General features: G+C 48.0%; 3 protein-coding genes and 1 non-coding gene across 5 annotated transcripts; 2 read left to right on the top strand and 2 right to left on the bottom strand.

Moving 5' to 3' along the window:
• The first annotated feature begins 4,370 nt into the window (after positions 1 to 4,370).
• On the top strand, positions 4,371 to 6,480 carry LOC125535542 (large ribosomal subunit protein eL19y). Its single transcript, XM_048698610.1, has 5 exons — positions 4,371 to 4,567; positions 5,283 to 5,405; positions 5,492 to 5,805; positions 6,108 to 6,163; positions 6,254 to 6,480. Exons 1-5 carry the CDS (start codon positions 4,456 to 4,458, stop codon positions 6,282 to 6,284), a joined length of 636 nt encoding a protein of 211 aa, XP_048554567.1. The 5' UTR covers positions 4,371 to 4,455; the 3' UTR covers positions 6,285 to 6,480.
• A 2,799-nt stretch (positions 6,481 to 9,279) lies between these two features.
• TRNAA-AGC (transfer RNA alanine (anticodon AGC)) lies at positions 9,280 to 9,352 on the top strand. The gene has a single exon. It is a non-coding gene; the product is annotated as a tRNA-Ala (tRNA).
• A 382-nt stretch (positions 9,353 to 9,734) lies between these two features.
• LOC125535541 (uncharacterized) lies at positions 9,735 to 10,578 on the bottom strand. Its single transcript, XM_048698609.2, has 2 exons — positions 10,093 to 10,578; positions 9,735 to 9,941 (listed from the first exon to the last, which is right to left on the bottom strand). Exon 1 carries the CDS (start codon positions 10,371 to 10,373, stop codon positions 10,122 to 10,124), a length of 252 nt encoding a protein of 83 aa, XP_048554566.1. The 5' UTR covers positions 10,374 to 10,578; the 3' UTR covers positions 9,735 to 9,941; positions 10,093 to 10,121.
• Positions 10,579 to 12,668: 2,090 nt separating this feature from the next.
• On the bottom strand, positions 12,669 to 18,067 carry LOC125535540 (uncharacterized). Of its 2 annotated transcripts, XM_048698608.2 has the most exons (4): positions 17,755 to 18,067; positions 14,879 to 17,556; positions 13,465 to 14,278; positions 12,669 to 13,038 (listed from the first exon to the last, which is right to left on the bottom strand). In XM_048698608.2, the coding sequence occupies exons 2-4, from the start codon at positions 17,540 to 17,542 to the stop codon at positions 12,806 to 12,808; spliced, it is 3,711 nt and encodes a 1,236-aa protein (XP_048554565.2). In that variant the 5' UTR covers positions 17,543 to 17,556; positions 17,755 to 18,067; the 3' UTR covers positions 12,669 to 12,805. The 2 variants fall into 2 exon arrangements, with proteins under 2 accessions (XP_048554565.2, XP_048554564.2); XM_048698607.2 differs by lacking the exon at positions 17,755 to 18,067 and having other exon boundaries at positions 14,879 to 17,728.
• Positions 18,068 to 18,543: the final 476 nt, after the last annotated feature.

The following is an 18,543-nucleotide window of genomic DNA, read 5'->3' as shown; positions in this document are numbered from 1 at the left end:
GGCGGCTCTCAGGGCCATCGTTGCCCGCATCAGATGCGGGCACGTCGGAGAGGCGAATCTCGCCAACAAGATCGGCGAGGCAGCTTGCCGCGCAGGCGGCCTCCGTGCCGTGCAACGCGTCGGTGCAGATGTCGTCTGGCATGCCGGGCTGGCTGCGCTCGCCAGGAAGGAACAAGGTTCCCGTCCAGAGCAGGTCTCCGGAAGATGGTGCACCTCGCCCCACGGTGGGCGCCAAATGTCGGGGGTTGGGTGCGACATATGCCAAAGGATGACTTATCATGGTGGGAGCGAGTAGAACGTCGCCGGTGCCTGGAAGCAGGATGAGGCGTAGACACGAACGCCGGCGTACTTTACCCAGGTTTGGAGCTCTCCTTGGAGATAACACCCCTAGTCCTGCTCTGCAGGGTCTCTGCATGGTCACTAAGGCACAAGTGATACAATGGTGCTCCTCGAGCTGTTTGCTAGAGGTGGAAGAAGGCAGGCACGCTCTCTCCTCCTCTAGGTGTGGGTCTAGTTCTAACAGGTTGGAACTCTTTGCATGGGTGCCCTGGGGGGTTTATATAGGACTACCCCTCCTAGGGGTACATTGGTAATCTGTCGGGTGTAGGACCCGACTGTCAGTGTCTTCGGTCGCCGGCTCCTCCGCCGGCTGCTGGGGCCCGCCGCCGGGTGGGCCCCACCGACTGGTCTGGTACGAAGCCGACAGGCCGCTCCCGCCACTCGCGGGTCTTGCCGGCTGCTGATCACTGTAGCCGTGGTGCTAATGACGCATGCTTGGTCAGGGGAGCGTGGCTACAGTCCCGCTGCCTGGTGGGCGATTACTGTAGCCACACCGCGTCCCATTTGGTTGATGGCGCACGGGGCCCGAGGGAGGGATAAGCCGCCTGCCGGAAGCCGGCTTCCCTTAGGTCCAGCTGCCCTGACTTCTTCCGTCTTCAGGGCTCTCACTGCCTGGTAGGGCCAGCCGCCTGCAAGCCGTACCGACAGGCCGTCGTGGGAACAGGGCTCCGCCTGTCAGGGGTGACGTTTTGGGGGGAGAGGCAACAGTGCCGCGTCGTGTGGAGATCTCCGCCTGTACAGGGCACTGTGGCCACGCACGGCCCTGGATTCGGGGGCATGGCTAGCCATGCCCGGTCTTGTCTCTTTGATGAGGGCGCCACGGGTCGACTGCTAGGGGTCGCTCACTAGGAGTCGCCCTGTCGTGACGCCGTCTTCTGGAACTCGGCCGCCCTCGGCCAGTCGGCCGCTCGGCCAACCGGCCACCAGAAGGCGAAGATCTATCTTGACGTCTTGAGGGGCGCAGCCAGCCCCGTGGTCTTGAAAGGTTTAGGGGCTCGGGTTAGGCTACCCGTGGCCCATTACTCCGACATTCTGCAAAATAAATACAAGAACAAATTTGACAAGTTGTGCTCTTGATTAAAAAAATTTGAGCCGGCACCTGATCATTCTTAAGTCGTTGTCATTTCCTCCTTCTGGAAAGTCTGGGTCAATAGACCAACTTCATCAGGGACGAAGCTAGAAAAAATGGTCACTGGGGTCAACCAATGCCCACTATAGCACAGGCTATGGCGTGACTCACGCTGAGAGCAATATAAAGAGGAAAAACAAAAAATATGCCCACTATAACACAATAGAAATAACATCCAAGGGTAACATTTTTTTTGTGTCGAATATAGGAGTTTTATTAAAAGATGATCATGGTGTTACAGTCCGCCCATAGGCAAGGGTGAAGGGCAACATAAAAAGCGAAAATATGCAATGAGCCAATGCTATAATTGGTATCATAATAGTAGTAGTACCAATATTTGATGTGTGATCTTGCCTTAGTCTAACTGGCCTAGAAGTCCCTGCCAGATTAGTCTCTGGTGCCATTCGTTTCGGCAGAAATTTGTCCATATCCTTCTAGTCCTAGCCTCCTAGCTGCAGCAAAAACATAAACCCAACCTTAGTAATTAGCCTTCCGGAGAGAATGAGTTGTTGATGCGTGATACCAAGAGAAACTGAGAAAGATATTGGCATACCCAAGGACCTGGGCGTACCTGCCTCAGAACTGCCGACGAGGAGGGCATGTGCCAAGTGGGCAACCAACATTCAGGGAGATTAAAGATTATGCGGCGGCGGCGGCCGGCTGGCCGGCATCACCCTTGGAGATTAGGGATCGCCTTGTTTGCCGCCGTTGGAATTTGGGGATTAGGGATGGAGAGTTGGGGTGGGGAAAAGAATAGGCGAAGGAGATGAGACGGCGACCTGACGATGGCGAAGAGACAAAGAGGCATGTGTCGGCTGGCTGTTCGTGACTTCGCATACATCTACAGAAATTGGGGACCAAACGTCAACGTGTACGTGTGTAAATACTGTAAGCCTAAGCTGCCAAGCCACGTCTTATGCTTTGGGCCTTTGTGTTGGAGCTGTACGCCACGATCACTTTTTTTATTTTTGCTAGAATTTACGGATGGTATGGGCTGAGACTGAACCATCGGACAATTAGCTGGTGGGTTGGGGTCAACTAATTTTTTGGGCTGGGGTCAAATGCAACTTTGACGGACATACTAGCTTCAAATTGAAAGGCATTGGGGTCAATTGACCCCAGTGTCCATACTAGAGCTTCGTCCCTACTTCATGGTCAATTTGCTTATAGAGAAATACTGATTTTCAGCCGACTTGAAGATGTAGATATTGTCGATTCATAATTGCCAAAATCGCCGGGTTATAAAACAGGTCATGTTGGGTCATGATTGTTGCTGATGCCGGGTCATAATTGTTGCAGACGCCGGGTCATGATTGTTGCAGACGCCGGGTTAATATTATGATGACGTCGGGTCATAAACTTTGCCGATTTCTTCAATAATAATATAATACCTTGTTTGCTCAAAACTGGGAATTTGAAGTTGTTCCTCTCTCATATGCATATCACCTGTAGCCCCTAAGTCTTAAGAGGAGAACGTAGTGACAGCTTGAGACTTGCTTTAATATAAATGCTGCAACTTTGGAGAAATCCAGGTTGTTCATGTAAGTCACCAATCATAAACTGAGCACTTTGTACTTCCCATGTGTAGTCCCCAAGTATCGGGTTGTCTTGCTTGTAGCAACTTGGAATTTGTAATTGCCTTATACTCATAAAAACTTCAACCAGTGTAGCCCCCAAGGGCCGGGTCATTATGTAATAATGAGCAGGGACTTAGCAAAAAGGATATAAAGACAACTCATCTTCCTGAAAGAACCGAGTTTATTGTCAATGTGATAATTTGAAAAGCAACTTGCATTAGCCCCCAAGTGTCATGATGCATGCTTGCAGCGACATGGGACTTGCATACTTGATAAAATCTTGAATTGAATAATGTATCGCCCAAGTGCCGGGTCATATGCCTGCAACGACTCGGAACTATTCCTTCCATTGATTATCATATCCATTGATAAAGAAATAATAGCCATTACGCCGAAGCGACTTTGAAAACCTCAATCATAATACTGGTTATTGATAACCATAATAAAAATTCAGCCATGTTAGCTATTAAAGATTTGAATAATATAATCCAGTATGAAAACCTCAATCATTCAATACTGGTTATGACAACCATAATGAAAAATCCAGCCAAGTTTTGGCTAGTAAACCTGGAGTTAAATACCTAGCGGCTCTCGGCCAATGGCAACTTTAATATGCATCCATTTTACTCCAGGATGTAACCCGGAGGCTTATAGCCTTTGCAAAAATTCAGAACTGATAACCCTTTTGAAACATCATTTTTTTTATCTTTGATGATGGACTTGAACTTAATCATTTATGTAAGCCATAGCTTTGCATGTTCTGCACAAAGTTTAAACAACATATGCCCTGACAACTTAACGTCAAAAGCCAGGGCGGGTAACAATAGTTTTATGCAATTATGTAAAAGACTAAAATTAAGACCATTCAAGCCTAAACATACGAGCGACTTAAAGTGAAAAGCCAGGATGGGTTATCAAACCTCGCGTATTTATATAACCAGGAAAACATACCTGTAGAATTGGCTCATACTGTCGGCTTACATCGCCATATCCAATGAGGATAACAATCCAATGATTTATGAGCGTATGATTCTAATGGTGCAATCCAAAATATACTGACGACTTAATGTCCAAACCAGGGCGGGTTATCAAACCTCTACGTTTTTTGAAACTTCTACGTTTTTCTTTTTTGAGGTTGTTATCCTCACAAGTTTCTCTAGAGACGGTTTCATAGCAAAGAAAAGTCGGACATCGCTGATATCCTCTATGACTGAACGGGCCAACCAACTATAACCGGCCGTAGGCCCAAGAGGCAGAGCGAAGCGAGCCATACAACAAAGGCCCGGCCCAACTATCGAGCCAGGGAAACCCTAACCCCCCAGAGCTATAAGGCGCCGCCAGCGCCGCATTTCCCAAACCCTAGCGCCACAACCAGACGGCAGGTAAGGGAGGAGGAGAGCGGCGGCGAAGATGGTGTCGCTGAAGCTGCAGAAGCGCCTGGCCTCGAGCGTCCTCAAGTGCGGCAAGGGCAAGGTCTGGCTCGACCCCAATGAGGTCAACGAGATCTCCATGGCCAACTCCCGTAAGAGCCGACCCCTCTCCCCACCCCTATCCGCTCTCCCTCGCCGCGCGTCTCGATTATCTCGCGTGTTTCGTAGATCTGTCGCCGAGGTGGTGATCCGCGAGGTTTAGGTCGTTCGAGGCGGGTAGAGCGATGCTTGCTTGTGCTGCGCCTGCTCGTAGATCGGATGAACAGCCTCGTGTTGCCGGGATGAGTCTTCTTCGGGTAGCTGAGTATCTAGACGGAACATCGTATAGCTGACCACTCTATGGGTTTGATTTTGTGCTGAGCTACCGTGATAGCTATGGGACTGTGATGTGCCACTTTGATGGTGTTTCTGATAGCAGATGAATCGGCGATTCATGTAGATGCTTTGTTTAGATTGAGTAAATGACAGAATAGCTGCTTTAGGTGTTATACTTTACCTTTGTAATTCATGTACCAGCAGTCTTGTCTGTTAAGGTTCGGTTGTTGCTTCAGTCTGTGAATGTTAATCTCGTGGACCTAGCTCCTTATGCTGCTCCTCGGTTTGTATTAATAAATATGTAGTTCACATGCACTTAAATGTTGTTTGTTTATAATAGGCCGTTCTTGTGTTTGTTTGAACTCTTATTTGTGTGTACTTTGTACCTGTACTGTTGTTTCAATCCATTGGAGCTCTTCATTCTTCATTATGCTGTGTTATTGATTCATAATTGAGCATAACTGTGATTTATTGTTTGATTAATACTTGCAGGGCAGAACATCCGGAAGCTGGTAAAGGATGGTTTCATCATCAGGAAGCCTCAGAAGATCCACTCCAGGTCTCGTGCAAGGAGGGCACATGAGGCCAAGCAGAAGGGCCGTCACTCTGGATATGGTTAGTAGCCGCAACTTTAATTGGCATGATAGTATTCATCTTTGTAGATATTTGTGTTGTAACCTGTGATTTGGCTCTCTGCGCAGGTAAGCGTAGGGGTACCAGGGAGGCTAGGCTCCCCACCAAGATCCTGTGGATGCGGAGGATGCGCGTCCTGAGGCGCCTTCTGCGCAAGTACCGTGAGGCCAAGAAGATCGACAAGCACATGTACCATGACATGTACCTGAAGGTCAAGGGTAACATGTTCAAGAACAAGAGGGTCCTCATGGAGAGTATCCACAAGTCCAAGGCTGAGAAGGCAAGAGAGAAGACCCTCTCTGATCAGTTTGAGGCCAAGCGTGCCAAGAGCAAGGCAAGCAGGGAGAGGAAGCATGCCAGGAGGGAGGAGAGATTGGCTCAGGTAAGATGATGTTTTCACCTAGCCTGTCTATGCACTATATTGAATTCTGAAATACTTGATGTTTACACATGTTACCTGAGAAATTAGAAATCTTATTATCATCTTTTACTACCAATGCGGGGCTTGCTATACTTGGTGAAATTTGTCTGTTGATCTTAGATAACAGACCGTTCAGAGCTGGATGTTCGTGTTGAATGTAGCAAGCTATTTGTCCTTGATTAAATTTTGTTACTTGCTACTGCTATCCAGCAAGGTTTTTGTTGTTAGACCAATTTGGTTGACTTGTACTATTTGGCAAACAGGGCCCCAGAGATCATGCACCAGCACCAGCGGCTGCAGCTCCAGCTCCGGCAGCAGCGTAAGCATCTCCATCCAAAATCTTCCTCCACATAGTTAATGTGTTTCGTTTCTGTTTTATCTTACCTTCTCCAATTTGCATCGTTTACAGGGCACCAAAGAAGGCCAAGGCCAAGAAGTGAAGGTCTGACATGAAGCTTTAGCTTTATCATGAAGGGTTAGCCTGATTTTGGAGCATCTGAAGTTCAGAACTGTTTTCTGTGCAATATCTGTGTGCCGCGTATGAGATACCTTAAATATCATATCGTGTTTGTTCTGTTGGATGTTGCTTATGCAGAGTTTCTTTAAACATTTCGGTTCACGGAACCTAGTTTTACATATTCTGTGCGTGCAAATTTATGTACCTACTGTGTTTGTGATGGTAATAGTGCCTGGGTGCCTTCAGTCATCAGAACAGGTGATGGATCTTGGGCGCACAAAAGGTAGATTTACATCACAAAAAGAATATTTGTCATCACCTGAAACGCTTTTGCTCCAGCAGATGCCCTATATTGGGCATGAATACTTTGAAACCATTGTAAACTTGATCAAACATGCAAGACATTTGAAGTTTTGAACAACAAATCTCTATGCTTCATCTGTGATTGCATGTCATTCTGATACACCTTATAACTAAAAGAACAACAGTGTGAAGTTGATGTAACATAATCACACTTTAGTCTTTGCGTATTGGGTGCTTGGATTAAGAAGGAAAAAATGATAATATGCCATTGATACATCGCTGTATGGTTTTAACTGAACCACCATAAGCATTTCTTGTGTATTGAACTCAGATATATGTGCATCACGTGAAAGAGATATGAAAGAGTAAGAAAATCTTAGCAAATGAGATGACATGTATCTTAATTCCTATAAAAAAATGTTGTTCAATGCATATCATAGGATTTTTTTAATTGAGTTTAGGCTAATGCTTTTTTCATTTTGAAATGTGAAGGATTGGTTCCTATCCTACTACATAGGCACAAGAATCCGTTCGTACAAACCAAATGGCTTGAAAGAAATGTTTCCTTCGAAAATTCTATGCTATAGAATTCATACAATCCTACAAACCAAAGGAGGGTTGAAGTGATTTGTTCTGTTCTTACCCATGACATGGAAGTGGGATGGCATCCGTTAGGTTTGGGTACGGGTAAAGGCTTCACCCAGGCACAATCACATACCCGTACCCGATCTACACAAATGAATTTGAGATTTCCCTATTTATGTACCATGGGTATTTCTTTTGTCCTATATTCTTATCCTAATCGCGAAAGCATCAACTCTAGCACTTGTCCTCCAAAGCTGTCTACACATCCGCTCCTCGGCCTCATACCTTGGCACGCAGCTGTGCGGCCTCTCTAGCTCGGGGTTTCGTTCCCGCACCAACGCATCTGCCTTACTCGACGCTAGCATTGCTCCATGCGTGGATCCACGGGAAGGGGTCGTCGTGGGTGGGGATGGCACCGGCGCAACGGACGGTGGTTCGTTGGGAGGAAGAAGGCAGAGGCAGGGCGAAGCACATGTGAAGTTTGCTGATGTATTTTGTGTTTGGGCACAACCGCGCGTGATGCAAGTTTGTTGGTTTAAAAGCAGGGACTATCTATTTAGCATTTGACTGATTTACAATTGGAAAACATTCAAATTTCCACACAAATCAAATGTTGACAGTTGTGTGTCCAAAAACATACGACAATTGTATGTTTGTATGCCCAAAAAAATGGGTCGGGCTGAAAATCTGATCCGGTTCTAATATAACTAACCAAAATAAAAAAAATCCCATTGGATCGGTCGCCCACACTCCTTACCCTTTCCTGGATCACAAATCACCTGACAAAGAAAAAAAATTTAAAATCAGAAAACAGCTGGCGATTGCGATTCCTAGGATCCTCCTTCAACTTGCATCCCACACAAGGGCCCGAACTCTACTACTCTAACCAATTCACATATCTCACCTAACACATAGAACTCATCTGGGAGGCGCCATGGGAGAGGGGAGAGAGAAGAAGAAAGAGTAGACGCTATGGGAGAGAGGGAGAGAGAAGAGCAAAGAACAGATAGGCATGTCAAAAGGAAAAGTGCCCAAAGAGAAATAAGAAAAAAAAAACAAATGCACAACACCAAGAGACAATCCACGGGTTCAGAAAAATCTCTCAAAAATACATGCAGACATGATGGAAGAATACTTGTTAACTGTTCTTCTCTATTTGGTTGCACAACACCTGAGAAAAACTTTCTAGAATAACTAGTGAAAGTAACGTATGCATGTTACTAGTCCATGTTACTCCCTACTGTGGCTAGTCTCACAACCCATCGTCTGTTGCACTGAATGTTAGAAATGGGACAGCGAGACTTGTGGAATCTTTGACTACCGTCCATTGTGTTCACATTGGTTGCAAACTGGGCGCTCCATTTTGGATTGCATACCATGTTCTTGGAGGATTCATTGAACTCTTGAAAAACAAATAGAATTGTCATCGTTTACTTTAAGTGCAAGAAATAACATGATCAGCCGATTGAGAGTAGCGATGAGGTGAGGCCTGGTTCTAACACGGGAGGCGAGCCTATTGGCCAGCTCTTCCATCTTGTCTCCGCGAAGCTGGAAATAGCTTTGTTGAGGGCTAAGAGCGCGTGTTTGACACTAACCCATGAAGTTGAACATACACGCATCGACGGCAACAGACATGAGCGCAGCGAGGCACTTCATGACGAATATGGACAACATCAGTGACAGAGGATCACCCTGCTTGATTAGTCTTGGCATGTGTCATTTGAAGGACTTTGATGTGACATCTAGTTTTTATGTGACGGAGCTTTGCCATTTGTGTGTATTTTAATTCTTTAACTTGGTAATAAATTGTAAGACTTGGTCGTTTTTCTAAGGAATACAAACGATTTCTAAAACCAATCATATGATTATGAAGTACTCCCTTCATAAAGTAATAATATAATAAAAGCATTTAGATCATTAAATTAGTGATCTAAACGCTCTTATATTAGTTTACGAAGGGAGTACCGTTTTGCCTTATCGTCGACCATGGAATAGGGGGGAACTCAACAACGTTTATTTGGGAATAAAATAAAAATCAACAAGGCTCTTGATTCTGTACATAAGCTGAAGAGAATATTACGTACTAGTGAGGGGATGTAGCTCAGATGGTAGAGCGCTCGCTTAGCATGCGAGAGGTATGGGGATCGATACCCCACTTCTCCAATTGAACCTTTTTTTTCCGCGTCAAAGTAGGATGCATTTTTTTTTCTCGCGTTGGCAGGCAAAACTGGGGTTTGTGCTGACGAGCCAGGCCCGTGTGGACAACCTGTTGGGCCCGTTGGCTGGGACCAGCGGAGACGACGTGGCAGGGCGGCCAGCGCCACGTGCCACAGGGTTTGTCCCGTGATTCTGGACTGGAGCGTGTGCTATTCGATCCATTTTCATTCTTGATTTCCCCTGCGCGTGCTTTCGTGCCATTGCGCGATGGATTTAATTCAACTGTGGAGTAATTTGTTTTGCAAGCACTCAGCATCAAACGGACACAACAATCAGGTATGCTTGCTTTGCAGAAGCAAAGTGAAGTGAAGCAGAAAGGAATCGCGTGTGATGATGGCCAACTTTGCTTGCAACCCGGCCCGGAAACAAACATTCTCTCTCGACAACACAAAAGCTAGAAAAAGAAGAAGAAGAAGAAGAAAGACCCATGCATATGATGATCTTACACTACTGACTAATCTACTCGCAAGGAATGCTCCATGAGGCCATCTCCCTCGCGCATCCCTTCTTGCCACCGTCGATCCTGATAAGCCACCTGCAAGATCCGGCGAGCCAAAACCCATGAGAGTATGAGACCAGACCAGATATCGGAGGCAGGCAGGCAGAGAAAGAAGAGCACGCAACGCAAGGTGGTGGTGGAGCGCGGTCCGAATCCATGGGAGGCAGAGCAGGAGGAGGACGAATACCAAGGAAGAAGAAGAAGACGGCGGGCGGGCTAGCGGTGGACGATGTGGGAGCACTTGGCCTTGATCCAGCGGAGGCCCCTGCGGAGGGACGCCTTCACCTTGCCCTCCACGGCGTACGCCTTGTAGCTGGCCACCCGCCCCCGCCGCTTCATCTCCGCCTGGTCCCCCACGAACCACGCCACCGACGACGCCGCCGCCGCCGACGCCACCCACCGCGCCCCCGCCACCTTCCGCTCCACCACGCCGTACTCCGCCGCGTAAGGCCGGTACGTCGGCGCCATCCCTCTTTACTTCGCTGGAGGGCAGGGGGAGAGAGGAGAGGGAGGTGGGAGCCTGGAGGGCGGGCAGGGGCGCGACAATGAAGGCCAGCTAGCTGCAGCGCGAGGCAGAGAGAGGGCCGCTGCTGTGCGTGATATCAAGAGGCCGCAGCGACCGAGTTGGCGGCCAGCGGCAGGCAAGCGGCATCCTATGCTCGGGGCCTCGGGTCATATGGCGCTCGGCGTCGCCTCGCTGACCGTCCGATCGGGAATCTGATGCCTCGGAAGCAGGGCTCACTCAACTGTGTGTCCAGATAGTCGCATTGTATACCTTTCCGCGTCACATGCCACCCTCTCAAGGTCCTCGGCACGAGCGTCCCTTTCGTCGCGTCGAGACAAGCAATGTGTCCGTTTCAACAATTTTATACATATAATATAATATACCGTAATATTTTACTGGAGTGGTATTACAGTAATTAATTTGTTGACAGATCGATGTTCAACTTGTCCGCGTCGACGGACACGAATGGAAGGGAGATGAGTCTGAGTGCAAGGCATGGCGTGTGCTCCGTGACTGGAACCTCACCACGATGCGGTGCGTGGTGGAGCCGAAAGCCCCCGAGACCGGAGATATCTTTCCCCTCCGGGGACGACAACAAAGGCTGCTTGCGAAATGCACATCCGTTCCTTCAGCTTGGCGGCTATGAAAAGGAACACATGTATATGCCTTGCTTCGTAAGAGAACTGCTAGGGGTTACGGTGTTGCTTTATTGTCTACAGAAAAGAGAACAGAGGGAGATATTTATTCTCTTCTTTTGTGCCAGGATTTGCTGCTTTATCCCTTCCTGATGCAGACGGGCTTGGGATGCCAGTTGCAATCCCTTTAAGATGCAAACCCCTCTGATTGCAACTGGGTAAAATATTGCTAGTAAACAACTGGAAGTTCCCACAAAAAAGATTTAAAAAAAAACTGAAAGAACCTCAAACCACCAAGAAAACACACACACACTTGTAACCATATGGGCGCTGAATAAAATGCATGAATATCCCAACCCAATCACAAGATAGGACTTCCTTCAGATGATTTTTCAGCTGCGCGCCGACACACACGGTGGGTGGATGACATGAAAAAACTGTTCATTTTGGCAGGCAATGAATGAGCAATGCTGCTGTATACCAGTAAATTTTTAATAGCAGTAAATTTTGGATGCAGGTCTTGTGGGAAGAATCCAAAAACCTTGTGTAAACACATTTTTGTTCCAACCCCAAAAACAAAGCACATGCCAACTGCAAATTTGTCAGCCCATAGGCCCCAGGGAGAGCAAATAACACACATGACACAACCTATAATAAGAACTGACATGCATGAACATATTAAAAGTAAAACTAGAGTGCATACATAATGTAAGACTTGACAAGGGGGAAAAAATTAGAAGTCTCGCACAAAGAGGTTGCTGGAATCTAATCGTTCGTTCTAAAATGAACTAATAAAATCCCACGAAAAAGAGAGAAGATGAACCCTTAAATGATTGCATGACCTAGGGAGTTAAACAGCTCATATCAACAATAGGTTAATCTGCACGAAAGGTAACAGTATGTTTCGGTTGGAAAAGGGCAAGATGGTAACATAATTGCACAAACCGTACAGATGAACACAAAGATAAAAAGGGTTCAGGAATTGTTGAATTTAGATATATAGGACCCTAGAAGAAGAATATAGGACTCGAGAGGAAGACTCGGAAGAGGAATATCAGAGCAAGAAAAGGGAAAAGGGCAGGTAGCTCAAAATCCGATAAATCGAATACCGCCTCGCTTCAGTTATGAGAGGGGGCTTCACCAAGTGCAGACAAGAAAGATACCGAACTGAGAACACCAAGTGAAAAGGACACAAGCTATTCCTACCAAGAAAGGTTATTCCTTCCAAAGTATAACAAACACTAATGGAATGATATGCAGAGATTTTCTTAACAGTGCATCAGATCTAGCAGACTCGCACATGTGGTTATATGCTTGTATATACAAACTTTGGTCCTATATCCTATTCTCAATTTCTAATGTTCATAGTGGCATGCTCAACATATTAATGTTCAGTTTTTCTCCTCCGGATTTCTCTCATGATATATAAGATGCTCCACTTCTGTTGGAGATAAAGCATATAATACTGAGAGAAAGGAAAAGCAAGTTACACAGTTCGCAATAAAAAAGATCATTGGAGGGCATCATCATTGAAGACTGTAGCAGCTTGCTGGAAGCCTTGAAACTTGTCAGGATGGCTAATGACAAGTCAATTAAGAAGTTAGTTCCAAAAGAGAATGCATCATTTAGAAATGATCTATATTTCAAGCTATCCAACATCCATTAACACCTTCGTATCCGTATAATCTTTCCAAGTGTCTATAAATTCAAAGAATGATGACAGCAGAGAGAGAAATGCCAGCTTGAAAAGACCACCTACTTCAAGAAAACATATTAGCGATGTGACTGACGACATCACCAACGAATGAGTTGAAGCATGACGAGCAGATGGTTCTCATGAGAAACGCTGGCTCTCGGCCATCACAGGCGTGGCAACAATGGCTAGGAAAAGGAAAAGGTGTAGAAACAACCCTATCCTTGTTGTGCGCAATACCAGACAACGCTAAGATAGTGTGTGTCGCCCGCCGTGCTACATTCGTGAAAGAGGATTGATCTGAAACATAAAGGATGAGAGGTTAGTTCCAGTTAAATAGTCATGCTTTAGCAAGATTGCATATATAGTCCAACACAGCTGTCTTTGCATTTAGTTCAGCGTACAATGGCCAACAGCATAGCAGAAAAAAGGACTATAAAAAGGACAGGCAATTATTATTTAGGCTACTAATAGCCACAAACCTGAGACATTTCCAGTTTAGATAATTTATTTTGGGACCACAACTGCTACAATGGGATGATGCCCTAGCATAAACTGAATTAATTTTCTCTAACAACCATTTTAAATATGAAAATACAAGGCTACTCAATCTCTAGGTAATCTAATATGCTAAGGATAAAATCAAACTATTACACCCAAATGTTAACTCGTGGGTGCTCGAAAAATTGATACATTAAAACAGTTTGCTCAGACCGCTTTACGTACCCAATGGGGACCGGGCACAAATGTGCTTGATGCTCTTCTTGACAATAGGAATCAGCTGGTCCTTGGCATTTGCAACTTCTCGGAAATTGCTTCCACCCTCATCAGTGCATTGATTAAGATTACTTGCAGACTGTACAAAATGTGAGCTACTCTGCTGGCTCTGCATAAAATCAGCCCTGGAACATGATGGGCTCACATCTGTAGAGGTGCAGGCGTTCCGTTGATTTTGTTCTGTTGCTGGTGCGCTTCTGTCTTGCTGAATGCTATTCTGCCAAGCATTAGTTGCAGTCCTAGGTCTAAATAGAAGAATACGAATGCGTCGGTTCAAGGCACGCCTTCTATCAAGAGTTGCATGCCTCCCAGTAGGAGTTGATACAGGTTCAGCTGAGAGATGTGACTCGGCTCGCTTATCTTCCTCAGGTGTTTCTATTGGAGAGAGATTTAGATCAAATCCTTGCAAAGAAGGCTGAACGTTTATTGGTGGTGGTCTCTGGAACACTCCGCTTGATGTAGATCTGCCCAACGAACCAGAACTGCTATCGGCGGTGTTCATGTTACTATCTCCACGGTGAACCACCCTATCCTGTGTTTGTGCATGAGAAGGCCCTTCCACACTGGATCTACACCCACCACAGTACCAGTTGCCTTCTGGTACTTCTCTTCCCAGACCAACACAGAAAGTATGTGCAGAGGAATCACATATATCACATAGCAACATGAGATTGTCATCACCGCCTTGATTGCACTCTATACATACAACATTTTCGTATGGGTCCAACCATCGCCTCATTTCATCTTCAGTGGGCTGGTATACCTGTTCAAGGAAGAAACAGAATAAATGAGACAACCATGCAAACTGTCACGGTTTATTGTTAACATTACTTTTAAGCTAACCAGTGCACAAGTTTCAGTTAGCATCCTAACAATTAAGAGGTTTTATATATGTTGTCATGCGGAACATAATCCAAAATTCAAAAGGTTATAAAGTCCTCAACATCTACAGATTTACATCAACATCAAGGTTGTGAATACAACAAGAAAAGCTCTTACTTGCAGAAATATGAATTTACATCATCGAACCCTGAGTTTGAATGGCAAAGTGGATGTAATGGATATGTTATCCCTAAATTGGTAAATTTCCGTGTCATATCTGCTTAAAACTTTTAATCCACTAACCAACATTTTGGATGGTCACTAGAAACAACACAGCACACTTATTATAATAAGTAACAGCAAAATGTATGTTCCATTCCTACGGGGACAGGATTTTCATATATTTTGGTGGTAGTTCGAACATAAATGCATTTCATCTCAATGACTAACCAATTCAAATATTAAGTGGGCAAGCAATGCAGAATGGTTTTATACCCTGTGGATATGTAATTTTATAGTGACCAGGAGAGTAAACCATTACCTGATCGCGCTTTTCTACCCTAACAGGAGCATTCCTCAACCCCAATCCTAGATCTGCCACTGATGACTTGGTAATTGTGTTGAAACGCCGTTTACACAGTGGACACCTCGACTCCACCTTTGACCACTCAAGGATGCACGCGAAGCAGAAGTAGTGTGAGCAGCAATTAAGCACACCCTGTATTGTAGCTCTCTGCTCCTCTGAGAGGCAGATACCACATATCTGTTTCAAAGCCTCCTCTGGCTCTTTTCCCTTCTCGTCTACCCTCCTAGGAGCAATGGTCCTTCGTGCTGGGGGCGAAGGCAGCTGTGGCACGATCTCTTGGGGCCTAGGCACCCCCAAATCCTTAAGTTCCTCCTCCGATATGACATAATCAGAGTCTGAAGACGAGTCTGATTCAGAACCCCTCTTCCTCCTACCCTTCTTTCTCTTGATCCTCGCAGGCTCAGCAACTGGTGTTTCCTTCTCAGCATGATCCTCGTCAGATGTCACAAACTCAAATTCTGATGTGTCAGATTCGACTGATGGCCATGCTTCTCCCACAGCAACTGGCTCTGCAGTACCTTCCCTCGTCTTCCTCCCAACCTTGGCCTTCTTCCTTGGCCGGTAATTGACCTCTTCCTCCACGTCGTCCTTGACAACAAAATCATCATCATCCTCTTCCTCCTCATCGTCTTCATAGTCGTCAGCCACCCGCCGCTTGCTCCTACGCCGACGTGCTGACGTGCCATTCCTTGTCTTTCCCTTGGAACTACTCTTCCTCTTACGGTGTTGGCGCCCAGCCGCTGGCTTCCGCTTGGCCAAGTGGTTCCTAGGTCTAACATTTGTGGCACGAGTTGGGGCATAATCCCCAAAATCATCATCTTCTTCTTCAACATCTTCCTCCTCATCCTCCTCATCTTCGTCCACCTCCGGATCAAAGTCTTCATCCTCATCCTCGATCTCTTCCTCGTAATCATCATCATCCTCGTGCCTCTGCCGGCTAGAGCGTGTTGACTTCACCTTCCTGCCCTTGCCACGAGCCTCGGACAGGTTCCTCGGCTGTAGCGTCTCGGTCTCCAACTCCTCATCCTCTTCCTGATCCTCAACTTCGTCCTCCGCCCCATTGAAATCTGCATCAAGCTCATCCTCCTCCTTCACATTCCTGCCACCGAACTGATACTTGACTGACTCTGGCGTCTCGATCTCCAGCTCTTCATCCTCTTCCTGATCCTCAACTTCCTCCTCAGCCACATTGAAATCTGCATCAAGCTCATCCTCCTCCTTCACATTCCTGCCACCAGAGCGATACTTAACAGACTCTGGAGTCTCGATCTCCAGCTCTTCATCCTCTTCCTGATCCTCAACTTCCTCCTCAGACACATTGAAATCTGCATCAAGCTCATCCTCCTTGACATTCCTGCCACCGGAGTGATACTTGACTGACTCTGGCGTCTCCATCTCCAGCTCGTCATCCTCTTCCTGATCCTCAACTTCCTCCTCAACCACATTGAAATCTGCATCAAGCTCATCCTCCTCCTTCACATTCCTGCCACCAGAGCGAAAGTTGGCTGACAGTGGGGTCTCGACCTCCAACTCCTCATTCTCTAGTTCTTCCTCCCCCCCTTCGAAATCTGCATCAGACTCATCCTCTTGCTCCTCACTCCTACCCCAGGAAGGGTCCATGGCTGGCTGTGTGGTCTCGACCTCCAACTCATTCTCCACTTCTTCCTCCTCCCCTTTGAAATCTGCATCAGACTCGATCTCTTGCTCCTCCCTTCTGCGCCGGAACCGAACCGTGGCTGGGCGTTTCGGCCATGGCGCCTCGACCTCCACCTCCTCGTTGCCCAATCCATCCTCCTCCCCATTGAACTCCTCGTCAGACTCGTCTTCCTGCTTCCCCGCCCTGCCCCGGGAGCGAGCCGTGGGCGCGCGCCTCGGCCTCGGCGTCTCGATCTCGAAGCCCTCGTCCTCCCCATCCAACTCCGCGTCAGACTCTTCTTCCTGCTTCCTCGACCTGCCCCGGGAGCGAGCCGTCGGCGCACGCCTCGGCCGCGGCGTGTCGATCTCGAAATCGTCGTCCTCCTCCTCCTCGAAATCCGCATCGGAGTCGTCGTCGTCGTCGTCGTCGCGCGGCTTGGCCTTCCTGGCCCGTCGGCGAGGCTTGGGCCGCGGCGTCTCGATCTCCTCCAACTCCTCCTCGAAATCCGCATCGGATTCCTCCTGCTCCGACTCCTGCCTCCGCCTCCGCTTCCGGCCCCGGCCGCGAGCCCTGGCCGGCCGCCGCCTGGGCCGCGGCGCGTCGATCTCGAAGTCCTCGTCCTCCTCCTCCTCGGAATCGGCGTCGGAATCGTCGTCGTCGTCCGACTTGGCCTTCTTCCTGCCCCGCCCGCGGGGCCTGGGGGGAGGCCTGGGAGGGCGCCTGGGCCGCTGCCGCGGCTTGTCGATCTCGAAATCCTCGTCGTCCTCCTCCTCCTCCTCCGCGTCCCCGTCGAAGTCGGCGTCAGATTCGTCCTCGGGCTCCGCCTCCGCCTCCTCCTCGTCGGAGCACGCGGCCGCCGCGTACTCAACGTCATCCTCCTCCTCCACCTCCTCCTCCTCGTCCTCGTCCACGACGTACTCGTCGTCGTCGTCGCCGCCGCCCATCTTCGCCCGCCGCAGGACCGCCCTCCCGCCGGCGACCATAGACGGGCAGATCCCTGCACGCACGCCACAAATCCGAGTCAGTCGAACCATCAATCGAACCCCCGGCCGCAACAGATCGAAATTCGGCGACGCGAATCGGCCGGATTTCACTCAGGAAGAGGGTGAAGAACAGTGAGAGAGGAGATAAAAAAGGGTAAAAAGGAAGGAGGGGGGTTCCATTTCGGGGTGAGAGGGGGAGGGGGAAAACTTGCCTCGCCGCACGAGAATTGAGGAGACGCTCAGACGCGCACCCAACAGTGGGCGACAAAAGGCACCCAAATAGGCAGGCAAGGCTCGACTTCGAAACGGGGTTCCCTTCCTTCCTTCCTTCCCGACGGAGAAGATAATAATGGCAGCAGTGGAATTCAAATCCTCTTCGAGTTCGAAGTGGTTTTGGATGGAATCGGGTTGGAATTTGGAAAGGAAGGGGGTTGGGGAGAGGGGAGAAGAGGGGGGGTGGTGGACGGACTGGGTTTGGTAGGGTAGGGCGCCGATGCGGAAGCGAGGGCCGAGAGGGGAAAGGAGGGAGGAGGAAACGGAGAAAACGAGAGGAAGGGGGCGGTGGGCCTGGCCGTTTTATCTATGGCGTCACGAGGAGGGAGGGGCGTGGTGGGGCCGGCTGGCCGCTAGACTTGAAGTTTACTCCGGCGGTTACTGCTAAACCGGGTGCGTGCGTACGTTTGGATTAGATGACGGTTAGCTTTTCCCATCAAAAAAAATAAAAAGATGACGGTTAGGTCGAGTGATTCTTTTGATTTTTACTTGGGTAATAATCTGGGATTATTTTCGATTTACTCATCTAATAGAATAACCATCTAGCGACAACTACAGTCACTATAGCGAGCCGGAGGCACGCTGCTATCCGGGAGGGGGCTAGGTGGGGAGAATCTTATTTCATCTTCGGGGAGCGGCCACTGACGAGGACATGTATTGGGGGTAGGGTAACAGGCCTGACCTAAAGGCCCTACCCATGAACACCGTATACTTTGTACTGGACCCCT

Source organism: Triticum urartu, chromosome 2A (genome assembly GCF_056163025.1).
Source record: "Triticum urartu cultivar PI428250 chromosome 2A, HENAU_Tu73, whole genome shotgun sequence".
Taxonomy (NCBI): domain Eukaryota; kingdom Viridiplantae; phylum Streptophyta; class Magnoliopsida; order Poales; family Poaceae; genus Triticum; species Triticum urartu.
This window is presented reverse-complemented; position numbering and strand designations above follow the sequence as displayed.